General features: G+C 40.4%; 1 protein-coding gene across 1 annotated transcript in view; it reads right to left on the bottom strand.

Annotated features, from left to right (window-relative positions):
- DNAH2 (dynein axonemal heavy chain 2) overlaps positions 1-13,498 on the bottom strand; it is a 6,636,854-nt gene that overhangs the window by 485,623 nt on the left and 6,137,733 nt on the right. The window contains exon 80 of the mRNA XM_044077324.1: positions 6,800-6,991. Within this exon, the coding sequence (XP_043933259.1) occupies positions 6,800-6,991 (192 nt within the window). The remainder of the gene's footprint in view (positions 1-6,799; positions 6,992-13,498) is intronic.

Raw genomic sequence — 13,498 nt, 5'->3', positions numbered from 1 at the left:
TTTGTTACTATGTAAATTGGGTCTATATTAGATCACTGAATGCTTAAAAAAGCAAACGGTAATTAATCAACTCTATGTAAGCGAAAGCTTACAATCTCAAACTGTCATAACATCGATTTTTTTCCTAGGGAAAAAAATCACTGTTCCAAAACACATACACACAACACAAGCACGCAAAACAAACAGCAATCCACACACACACACCTAAAATCTGACACCTAACCCTACACTGAACTATACACACACCACTAACTATCCACTTACCTTAACCCAAACGCTAACCCTAAGGTCTGTCACTATCACACACTCACCTCACCTGCTCCCTAACCCTAACTTACCTAACCCGCCCTTAACCCTCACGTCCACACAATCGCACACATACCTAACCCGTGCCCTAACTTTACTCACCTAACCCGCCCTAACACTCACATTCACACAATCGCACACTTACCTGAACCCGACCCGTAACTTTCCACCACAGCACTGAAAATACCGAAGCAACAGAAACAGACAACCAAATTCTTTCCCTAGGAAAAAATGTGGGTTTCTGTTGCTTCGATATTTTAAGCTTTCGCTTACATAAGCTCGATCAATCACCGTTCACTTTTTTAAGCGTTCAGTGATCTAATATCTTCTTCTTCTTTCTGCTTTTCCCGGTTAGGGGTCGCCACAGCGGATCATCTGTCCACTCATGATTGGCAGTGGAGTTTTACAGTGTCGAGTTGCCAGCCCAGCACCCAACCTTCCACAGAAGGCACATACATGCACACACTCACACCTAGGGCCAATTTAGAGTGTCCAATCCACCTACTGCATGTCTTTGGGATGTGGGAGGAAACCGGAGCACCCAGAGGAAAACCATGTGACCACAGGGAGGATATGCAGTCTCCACACAGAAGGCACCCCAGCCGAGAATAGAACCGGAGAACCTCTTGCTGTGAGGCGACAACGCTAACCACTGCACCACCGTGGCTGCCCGTTCGGTGATCTAATATACACCCTGTAAATTTGAATGCTTCTGTATACACCTTATATTTTCCTTAAAATTTAACTGTGGAGCTTTTCTCCCCAGGCCACCATTGAAAATGGGCATGCATCCAGTCGGACTTTCCCTGCCAACAAATGTAAAATAAATAAATAAATAAATATTAGAACAGCAACAGAAATACCACTTTTTTATACAGATGCAGAAAGTAAAACTTAGCTTGCCAAAATGGCAACCACAAAACTAAAGAGTGCTACCTAAACCTACACAATGGAAGTAAGAAACATAAAATAATAAGTTATTCTAGAAGAAAGTTACCCTACTCTACAACTGTAATTAACAGCAGAGAAGAGTAAGCTATCAAAATTTGAAGGCTGAAAAGCCAAAAACAAACATGTAGCTGCAGAGCTTTGACAGAGCATGTCTAACCCTTGGATGCTGCAAAAAAGATCTGATGAGAGTTAGACAAGCAATGTATTGTGGGAAAGGAGGCAGGGCTTCATTGCTGAAGACTCTGATCTGCCAGCTTCAGTTCCAATTGGAACCATACTTCTCAACTGTTCAGATTTTCGCCTTGTTATTTCTAGTCTGTTACTCATAAAATTTGTGGTTTTCTGGCAAATGATTGAGGGTTAAAGTCACTAAATAATTACTTATTTTTGCGTTTCAGACTTTCTATCCTTCCAAAAGTGTAAGTTAATACAAATCCAGGTATTCTAGCAACTTTCTAAGTTTTTAAGAGCAATATTTAAAATCAATCCCTATTTTTGGGCCTTTGTCCCCTGATTGTTTTAGGCTTTGCCCAGATTTCTCATGCTAAGAGGTTGAGAGGTATGTTTGGAACTGATAACCCACAGGTTAAGGAGGATGGAAAAGACTAGATAGGATCAATTCTTTAAGCTCCTCTCTGAAAGAATCTCGAACTTGCTGATGGAAACTGGGAAATCACTAAAACAAGCTATGCATCTCAGCAGTTACAAAAAATGAATCATCTTTGTTTTTAATCATAGCTGAAAAGTGAAGGTTCTAAAGGACTGCTCAACAGCTTAACAAATTAAACTCATAAAAATAAAAGGAGAGCAAGATAAGTCATAGATAAAATGCTGGCACAGACTTAATATTATATATGCATATGACAGCTTTGCCATAAACAAGATGTACCTTGTATTGTCAAACTTGGGGAAAAGTCTGCTTAATGTATTTACATGAATATAAACAGCAAGTCATTTCAACATTTAATAGTTCTAAAAAGAAGAAAAATAAATTCTTTTATCTACTGCTTCCAAATGTGTTTGTTTTAACCTTGTTGTTGTGTCTTGCGGCTTTTCCCGGTTAGAGGTCGCCACAGTGGAACTCCGGTCCGCTAATGATTGGTAGTTGATTTTTACATGCCGAGTTACCAGCCCTGATGCACAACCTTCAATGAAGGTACGCCCATTCACGAATGCTTCCACGCAGAAGACGCTCTAGCTGAGAATCGAACCGGACAGCGTCTTACTGTGAGGCGACAATGCTACCTCAGCACCACCACCGGGGGTGTTTGTTTTAACCTTATCAGAATAAAAGATATTTGCAAAAGTTGCTGCTCCAGTGGTGTAGCCACATGTTTAATTAGCTGCTCAGGTGTCTGATGAAACAGCAAGAAGGGATGGATGTTACCACACTGGTGGACAGGTATTTCTGTGGCGTCTCCTGTGATGATTCTTGGTGCAAGCTAGGGACATCGGACTAGTAGGCAAGGGCCAAAAGGGGAATAGGATTGGGAAAAGGCTGACCTGCTGCAGAGTGCAGAGGTGGGGTGATACATCACACATCCACATTGCATGCCTGCCCCTCGGATGTACCACAAGGACAAAAAGGAAGGGGGAAGCAAAAGTCATAAAATTAAAAACCATTACAGTAGATGTGAATGGCCAGACCCTCAGGTTGGCCTCTACATCAGTCCCTGCCCTATCGGTGATGATTTAAAAAAACTGCATGGCAGAACCTGAGATGGATGTCAGGCACTGGGCAGGGAGCTGTAGGATAAAACAGGAGGGAGAAAAATCATCCCCCCAAGAAAGAGAGATTTGCAAAAGTCACATTTTGCCCAGATCCAGTTGACAGAACACTGGGAGAATTAGACTCAAATCTATGGTTAGACAAATGTATTTATTATTTATCATTACTGACTTTTGATTAACGGCAAAGACCAATTAGGTAGGAGCTCATTTTTACAGGAGGCCCAGGGAGTAAAGGTCTAAGTATTATAACATAATTTAAGATCAATAATTTTATAATATTCAAAAATAATATGAAACCTTTGCAGTTTACATGACTATTTCAAATCAGACATAATATGAAAACTTTGGTTAAAAATAGACACAAGTTAATATTCAAAGAAATTTCAGCCAGTTTATAGATAAATTAAGGGTGACTTAGTATACTACAAACAGGAATTGCAATATAAAGTGAGAAGAAAAGCAGGCTTATGGTATATTTACACACATAAAGTCATGGGAGACAAACTGATAAAAATAAGGAGGTGAGTGAAGAAGGGAGTATAAGGAGGTGTAAAATATGAACAGATACTTGTTCACATTTAGGGATATAGCTTATCTTGGTGTTGAGCAAGAATAGAGCCAGATTTGGCTATGAAGTCTTTCAGAATGCTTTTGAAGGATGGGAGGGTAATGACCCGATGGATACAGGTAAGGAGCTCCAGGCCTTAGCAACATGGTATAAATGTAGAAGTTTTTGGTTACTGGATCGTAATGACTGACTGGGAACATAGGTGTGCATGACGATATTTAGGGCCAGATCCAAAAAGATGGATGTTGGATAATTCTATAGGTAGTAAGAAGCTATGTATGTTAGTTGATGGGGTAGTTTCAACTAATTTAGTCTTTTTGGACCTGTACAGTGGTAGATCCTGAAAGAGGTATTCATTGCAAATTTAGCAACTTTGTTATAGCACCATTTAAGTTTTGATTTTTGTGATGCCTGGAGGTTAGTAAGGATTTGATTGCCATCCAAAAAGTGTGGGGAGGAAATAAATAGTGATGAGTATAGTCTTAACTTGCATTGGTGAAAATGCTTTTGGCTCTGTAAAGCATCCCTAGTTTTTGATGGGTTATTCTTATGCAATTTTGTACATGTAGATTGATTTCAAGATTAACATCTACTATCACCCCAAATAATCTTCTATGAGAAATTAGTTCAGTGGTTGTATTATCAAGAAAGAGGGCTTTAAATTTTTTTTTCATGAGAGAGGGATTTGATTAAAAAAGGATTTTTTTTTTCACTAAATATTAGTTGTGAGTTACAAAGCCATTTTTCACATCTGTGTACCACATTAGGGAGGCCTGTTGGATGGATGTGTGGAGGATGTTGATGAGAATGTTAAAGAAGAAAGGACCTTGTGGCACACCAGTGCTAACTAGGAAGTATGAAAGAGGATGTTGCACATTACCTGTCTGATACCAACTGGATAGGTAGCTTTTGAACCAACGAAGGGTGGGCTGAGAGAGACCTAGTGAGGACATTTGAAGTAGAAATTTGCTGTGCTGAAGGCTTTAGACAAGTCTAGAAATAAGGAAGAGACTAGTTTGCCACTGTATCTAGCTTAGGTCAAACTATAACAGATAGTAATCAGTTTATAGTCAGTACAAAGCAATTTAACAGAGAGGCACAAAGTAGAACAGGTTTTCTTAAATGTCACCTGACAGCTAGGGAGACTAAGTAACTGGCATACACAGTGTAATCTAGTTGGTTAAGAGAAAGGATAGTGGCCAGCTTAGTAAGTCATCCATAGAGTTCAATGGCTACTCCTTGGGGAGGGGGGGATTTTACAACCACTTTCCAGAACAGGGCAGGCACGATGACTAGTTTAAGTTAAATCAACTACTCAACATCTTTCCAGGAAGCACTTCAGATTAGGAAAACTAGTTGTCTAATTGTGCTAACTCTCTAAGAAAGACATATATATATATATATACATACATATATATATATATATATATATATACATACATATATACTCAGAAATCTCCAGTATCAGGAAAGGAATACAAGAGGGAGCTCCCCTTATCTTTGAAGTAGCTTAAAAAAACTCTCTGTAAACTAAATATAAAAATTCAAATGACAGACTCAATTTGGAAATTTCTACTATCAATTTTCTCTAAAAATAATCTTAGCCTGAAACAGACATTCACCACTGAAAAAAGCAATTGGAGCTTCTATTTTACTTTAAAGTGTGCTAGTTATTTCCCAATGTTGTATCTGTCATTTGCAGCAGAATAAATCTATTTATGACTTATAATCCTAAAATGACAATAAATCAAGTAACACTATGCAGCAAACCTTGCTCTGCTGCACAGATGGCAATCAAAAAGAAAGGGTGACATAATTCAACTAAAAGCATTAAAAAGGCTGTTATACATTGCATGTAGCCTTTTTGTGCTACTTTAAATACACAGGATCATAGGGGCATGAGCTAATCAGGTTTTAATAAAATAATCACACACAGTGTACTGACAATAGCCCACATTCCCGTTTAACTGCAGCACTACACACAGTTTATGAAGCTTTAAGAAACTGTACTCTAACACAAATGGCAGATAAACTATAAAATATTATAAAACATGAGTAAGCTTCTCCTTGCAACCAGCTGTGATATAATCTCAAAATGCTGTCAAGAAATTCACCTTTCAAGGTTTGCCTTTGAAGAGAATGAGCTTGAAATCCATTTTGGAAACATATAACAATCTAGTTCAGAGACTCTGTCACAATCCTGTGTGGTAAGTGTTTAACTGAAAGTTATTAAAAGGAAAAGGTAGCCATGATAAACCAAAACAACACAATTAAAATTAATCAACCTCTGTAAATAATGACTGCACTTCAAAAAGAAGACGCAATAAAACAGGTAACTGCCAGAAACCACACAAGACTAAAAATAAGTGAATTGGTCAAAGAAAAACACCTACAAAAATTATTAATTGTAAAATGTATGCAAACAGGATTTATTAAACCTAGTTAACTATTGCTAAGGTGAGGCTTTCTAATACAGTAACAGTTTCAAAGACAGATGTAAAGCATTTCAGGAGGCCTAATCAAACTTCTAACAAATACATTTTCAATCAACACTGATTCTCTAATGAAAAACAAAATCACAGCAAGTCTTTTGTAGTGACAGCTCTGAACTGACACATTTAAAAAAGAAATTCATAATGAGCACAAAAGTGTGTCAGCATAAAAAGTATTAAATAAAATATACTTGGACAATGTACGTGAAAGTGAAATGAAAAAATTATGAGAAGCCAACCTAACGGGGATTCTATCAATATGACTGTCTAAAAGGTCCAGTGGATACATTATGGTATTTGCTTTTATGCCATGGTGCCTACTACTGAATAGTGAGCACACAGCATTAAAAAAATAAATATTAAAAAAAAAACAGACAGCATAGTCGACAGTCATTTCTTAGGAAATCAAGGCCAAGGCAAAAATGATTTGGCTGAACCAGCAGGTCATGATTACTACAAAGACAAAAAAAATAGAAATTAAACAATTTGAACAATACTATAAAGAATGCAATGTATTACTGTCACCTCTGTGTGTTACAGTCCATAAAATTCTTAAAAGAAAAAAGTGATATCCATGCAGGCAATGGTCCTAAAATAATCTAAGACAGCTATGTTTTAGTAAATAATTATTACTATCATGATTGGTCTTCATAATGTCATATCATATAATTACTTTATCATCACTTCTATTTAGCAATAAAGTACAGTATGGAAAATAACAAGAAAACTGAGCTCTGTTCAATATTATTACCTCAAAATCAGAGTCATTAAAGCCATAAATGATGTTCCAGCCAAGCTGTCTAAACTTCTTACGTTCCAGCAAAATGCTATGGAAGAAGCAGAGTCCAAAGAGCAACTTCCGATACTTTTGGGGCTTGGTGCAGTGGTTAAACTGGGGTTCCGTGATCAGCTGATATAGTCGCTTCATGTTTGCTTTCAGTCCCTAGGGGGGAAAAAGCAGTTAAAACAGAGGGAAAACAGCAAAAGAATCAGGATTAACTAACATCATAGCAGAGGTTGTAATGAAAGTTCAGAATCACACCTCCATAACAATATGCGTAGCATAACCTTCCTCAAGCTCCCTACAACCAACTTAATACACACAGTACACTCCTAGTTTGGCACCATACTTCTATCCTAATGCACTACATTGCCACAACAGATGCAGTAGACTAAAGGCCAGCACCACAATAACATATACAGCACGGTTAAAGTCTAACACCAGTCTTCACCTTAATCCACTCAGCATACCCACAGTCCAGTAATGACTTTCATCCCAGTCCATGCTGAATAAATGGTCTAGTACTGACTTTCACCACAATACATGCAGCATAACCACAGTCTAGCACTGACATTCACCAAAACAAATGCAGCAGAATTTGTTAATTGAGAAGGCCCACTGTTTAATGCCCTAAATTTAGGCAAGATACAATAGCCAGGACCTATATTATTAAAGATGCAATCATACCAGTAGAACTAGCTGCCCCGATAAAACGAGGGCAGAAGGGAAAAGAACTAAAAACTGGGGTTAGCAGAGTGTTTATGGAAATGATTATTCACTGCACACCGGGCAAAAGGGAAGCAAGATTACCTCAGTAATCAGGGAAAATCAAGAGGCAGGTGTGAGATTCAAGCTACCATATGCAACTTTCTTCAGACTATTTTTTCCTAAAGGATCAAAAACAGTTTTGGATGCAGAACAGGCTAAAGAAATCAAGTTTATCAAACCAAGGGTGAGACAGTAAGCAGAAGGGGATTCTGATTCTCATTCTTCTTACAATAATTCAACTCACAGAGATACTTTGCTAGTGAAACATTTTCTATTCTTCCAAAGGTAAATGCCTGCTACCACTTACGATATGAAAATTTTATCCTGGAAAGGTCTATTCTTGGTAGCTATTACCTCAGCAAGGCGAATATCTGAACTACAAGCTTTGTGCATAAAATGTCCTTACATGGTTTTCCATAAAGACAGTATCACTCCAGACTAATCCCTCCTCCTTACCCAAAGTTATTTCAGATTTGTCTATTAATCAAACAATTGACCTGCCAGTCTTCTTTCCCAGTTTTTCTAATAAAAGGGAATATTGCCTACAGTTGCTTGATGTGCATAGACAGTTACGTTTCTACTTGGACAGGACTAAATCACTATGACAATCTGACCAATTATTCGTATCCTTCTCGGGATCAAAATTGGGAAAATCTGTTTCTAAAACAACTTTAGCTAAATGACTGAGAGATTGTATTTCCTTTATCTACCAACAAAACAATGTTCTTCTACCAACTAAGGCCAAAGCGCATACAGCCAGATCAGTTGTGATATCTATTGCCTTCCATTCAAGAGCTTTGATGGATGACATTTGTGCAGCAGCAACATGGGCTACTCCTCATACCTTTATCACTCATTACAAATTGGACTTGGTCTCCAGGGGGAAAGCATCCTTTGGTTCAATGGTGCACAAGAATAGCCTTCCATAGGGCCTCCCAGGACATAAAGTAGCTAGGGACTCTGTCCCATCAGAAATGAATGAACGAATATTAACAATATTAGGTAAAGTAGTTATGTTCTTACCATAGCGTTCCATCTGTGTTGTTGATCTTCATTCATTCATTACATCCCACCCTCCTACCTCTTAAGACTCCTAGAGGTTCGGATTTGGTCCAAGCTCCATGATAAGGAATTTGCTCAGATAATTTCTCCCCTTTTTTTCTTACGGACAAACTCAATCTGAGGTGATAGAGAGAGGGGCGCTATGGGTAAGCTTAGCTCGAGTTTTTTGGCTGGCGTGAGCTTGTTATAACGGCTGACTCGGTTCAGAGGATGGAACTGATACCCATCAGTAATGAATGAATGAAGATCAACAACACAGATGAAACATTATGGTAAGAACATAACTTCTTTTTTCCTTTTTTAACTTTTCTTGAAATAACTTGCTTTAACTCGTTTTCCACTACCTTACCTACTAGTTTAGGTTAACAGCACAGTTTACCCTTTTTCTTCACTTTCCCCTTTTTTCTCTGTACGAAAGTATCTTGTGATACTATTGCTAGTATCCTCTTTTCTACACTTTTCAGTGTAAATCATTTTTACCATTGTTGGTACTCTTCTCTAGTTCCTGAAAGTACAATTTTCTCTCTCTCTTGTGTTTTTTTTTTTTTTTTTTTTTTTAAATAATGGCTGATAAAGATAAGCTGGCTGGGCTTTAACAAATGTCAGAAATATGGTTACAAGATCCCTTTTAATGACACGCATACCCTGTATGTTATTGCCTTGGTCCCCTTCTCCTGCAGGAGGATTGTTCTATTTGTCACGTGTTCAACCACAAAGAATTGGTTGAACGCAAAAATAAACTTATTTTCAAAGGTCTTTTGCCTTCCTCCTTTGGCGAGGCAATTTCTGCAGCTTCACCTAAGCAAAAATCTAAAAACAGATCTGGGTAGGTGACCTCTGGTTCTTCCTCATCTTCAAAAGTTTTGTACAGAGGAAGAAAAAGACATGTCTCAGTGCTGACCTCTTTGTTGGATTCAACTACAAAAAAAGGCCTAGTCATTGGATCCAACAATTTCGTCAGATCCAAAAGTAAAAAGGTTTAGACCTTTGGATCCTATTACTTCGGATCCATCTCAACCCAGGAAGATGGACTCTTCAGAGCAGATTCTGGTGGATCTTATGCCAAGTACTACTAGGACTCAGTACCTTCCTAGGAATCAATATTCACCCTCTTTTGACCTGGTCACTTCCAGGGTTCTATCTCCTTTCCTGGAGAGACCAAAATCTTCATCAACCATGTCAACTCGCTCTTCGAGGAGTTTCAGTAAAGAAGACGAGGAGAGACTCTGGGTTCAGGGTATGTCAGGGGCTCCTTCGGCACCTATGCCTTCGGGTCAGGAATTGCATGCATCAACTGCCCCTCCACTTCTTTCTCCTCTGACTTCTTTTGAAGTATCTGAGCCATTGGATCCGAACTGCCCGGTGTCATCTGTATCTGATCTAAGGATTCCTTTTCCTCGGATTTAATGTTTCCTCTGAGTTCTTTAGCCCAGTTGGAGCTGGAGATCTTTCAAAGCCATAGTGGACTTGTCAGCTCCAAGGTGAAAGATTCTGCCCCGAGGCTTTCGGAGCCATCTCTACACCTTGGAGCCTTGGCTTGGACCAGCTAAGCTCCAGCTTCAACCTCGGGAAGATGTCTTGTAAATGAGAGGGAACTATGACCTAGAGGCATGCTCTCTCTGATCTGGAGTCTTTTCCTTCTCGGGGACAGTCAGGCTTTGAGGCTCTGGAGGGGGCCATGTCTGCCTTGGCAATTCAGATATGGCCTACCCCCTCGGATCTGTAACCCTTACCTTTGACAACTCTGCACACGGCTTCTCACTCGGATCTTCTACTGGGACAGCGGGCACCAAAACCCCAGGCTTCCCAACAGGGTTCCCCCACCTCTTCTGATACCTCCCCAGAACTCCCCACAGAAGAGATCCCTAAGAAGAGGATGTGTAAGAGGAAGCACCTGGACTACACTGAAGAATCCATCATTGAGGACAAGGACTTTGATGAGGGCAAAGGATCCCCAAGGTCACCTCCTGATGATGTCCCTTTTGGAGACATCTTAGAGATCCTGAAAAAGAGAGGTGGCTGGAAGTCTAGCAATCCTTTTTCTGAGCAGTCTGCGTGCCTGGCAGCATTTGGTGCCCATCCATCTACCTCCTGGGTGACTCTGCCCACTGATGAACTCATTAAGTTGATCTCTCAGCGGGCATGTAACACCCCAGACACCATCAAACCTATTCCCTGGAGACCAGATAAAATTATTACAACTGGACAAACAATTCTGGACTAAGGGTGTACCGGTAGATGCCATGGTCATGTCGGCAGCCACCAAGAAATAACTAGCTGAGTGAAGTTCTTTTATCCATCTTCCTAACAAGGAGTCCTGGACAATGGATAGATTTGGGAGGCCTGTTTATTCTTCAGTGACCTTCACTCTAAGGTCCCTGAATTATCTTTTACATTTTGCGAGATTATAAAGGGATTTGATAAATGAGCTTTCAAATATCCTTTCAGGAGCTGTGCCTGAAGAAGTACAAGCCTCAGTTTTTCTCAGCTGGCCACCTTACAATCTATATCTACCTCTTCCATGAGGCATATTTGGCATGCAACCAAAGGAACAAGTACAGCAGTGGGTTCAGCCATATCTATAAGGAGACAAGCCTCGGTACGCTTATGTGACTTTGCAGAGCCTTTCTAATCTTCGTTCATCAGTGCTTCCTTTGATTGCTCTTCCTTGTTTGGCCCAAAAGTAAAAGATACCTTGTCCAGGTGTGAGAAAGATGGAAAGACCCTATCTGATGTGGGCATACGTTTTTCCACTCCTCAGAGGCTTTACTCCAGGAATCAGAGAAGTAGTGGAAAGATGTGGTTCAAAAAATTACAGGGATCTTTTCAGAACACATGTGGAGGTAGTCCCCCTAGAGGCAGAGGGGGAAATTCAAATAGAAGACACCACCCTCATGGCAGAGGAGGCCTGCAAAAGCAAGGGTCTAGAGATCCTTTCTTTGGTAGGCCCTTCCAGTGCTCCTGAAAGGAGGTCCACTTGCTATACTGTGGAGGCAATCGATGGTTGACTGTCCCTGCACCAGAGACCTGGCTAGAAATAACATCCAATATATGGGTGCAGAGGATCATTTTCAGAGGATACTTTATACACTTTTCCCTTTTTCCTCCCCAAAATAAAAAAAATCCCAATGATCCACCCAGTCAGAGGGATCAGGCAGACATTCAAGTTCAAAGACTGCTAGAAAAAAAAGAGTCATTCAAGAGGTCGCCCCAGACCAGAGAAAATCCAGAAATTACTCAAGGAGCTTTTTAGTATCAAAAGAGGCAGGGGACAGGAGACCGATTTTGGATCTCAGCAAATTAAACAAATCAGTTTGATGCAGCAAGTTCTATATGAAGATAGTTCAGTCCATTCTTGGAAAAGGATAACTGGATGCGCTGTATAGACCTTCAGGATGCATACTACCATGTAAAGAGTGACAGATGATCCAGAAGGCACCTACCCTTCTGCCTGGTAGCCAGTCATTATCGGTTCAGGGTTCTGCCCTTTGGTCTCACTACAGCACCTCGAGTGTTCACCAAGTGTATGGCAGTAGTAGCAGCTCACTTGAGAGTGCAAGGATTCTGGGTGTTTCCGTATTTGGATGACTGGCTCATATCTGCCCCGGCCAGGCATCTACTACTAAAAGCAAGAGACACTGTTATCCAAATGTCTTCCAAACTGGGAATAACTATGGATTATGAGAAATCATTTCTAGAACCCACTCATTGTTTAGAATTCATGGGGGCAAATCTAAACACAAGCAAAACAGTAGCTTCTCTTCCACCTATGAGAGTAGAAATGATCAGATCACAAGTCAGAAAGATTATTGGCAATACAAAAGTGAATGCATGTCTTGTTCTTCAGGCTCTAGTGTCTGTGGCAGTGGCATTAACACTTGCTCTGCTGGTGAGGTTTCACATGAGAATTTTGCAGTGGCTTCTTGCATCATTGTGGTTCATTCTCCACCAACCATTGTTGGCCCAGATAAGAATCAGCAACATTGCAAGAGAGACCTAGCATGGAGGATTCAAACCGATTAGATTTAACAAGGCCATCCATTTACCTCCCCACAGCCAATGGCCACAGTGACCATGGACGCTTCACAGCTAGGGTGGGGGGGGCATTTTCTGGGGAATGCAGTCCAAGGCACTTGGACCCTTGAGGAGGTCAACTTGCATATCAGTGTCCTACAGATGAGAGCAGTGCTACTAGCATTGCAGGCCTTCCAGGATGCTCTCCCCTTGGGGAGAGTTGCAGTTGAAACAGACATGTCTGTAGTGTAGTACATCATCAAACAAGGAGGAGCCAAATCTTATCCCTTTTGTCCGGAAACACTCAGAATGTGGCAGTAGGCGATCACATCCAACTGTTTTCTTATTACAATGCACATTCTGGGGCAGTCCAATGTGATAGCAAACAAATCGAGCAGATGCATCCTTATGCTTCATGAGTGGTCCCTCAGTCAGATAGTGGAGGAAAGGATATTCCGCAAGTGGGCCAGCCTGCTGCGATCTTTTTGCCTCTCCCCTAAACAATACGTGGAGCAGCTATTTTGCTCTGATCTCCCCATGAGGGGAATCCCGAGGGATGCTGTTCTTAACGACTGGCCCCCCGGTCTCCTTTATGACTTTGCTCTGACCCCGATAATCCCCAAATTTCTACATAAAGTGAGCAGGTTGAAGAGCAAAGTAATTCTCATTGCACCATTCTGGCTTTGACAGATTTGGTTTCTCTTCCTTTGGCCTCATTTACTGACACAACCATGGATTCTGTATCTAATTCTGGACCTCCCATCTCATCCGAAAGGCATGATTCACCCAGACATTCCAAACCTCAAGCTAACTGCTTGTCTTCTC

This window comes from Protopterus annectens, chromosome 7.part0 (genome assembly GCF_019279795.1).
Source record: "Protopterus annectens isolate FY-2018-M chromosome 7.part0, PAN1.0, whole genome shotgun sequence".
Taxonomy (NCBI): Eukaryota; Metazoa; Chordata; order Ceratodontiformes; family Protopteridae; genus Protopterus; species Protopterus annectens.
Note: the sequence above shows the minus strand (reverse complement) of the source record. Positions and strands in the feature narration are given on the sequence as shown.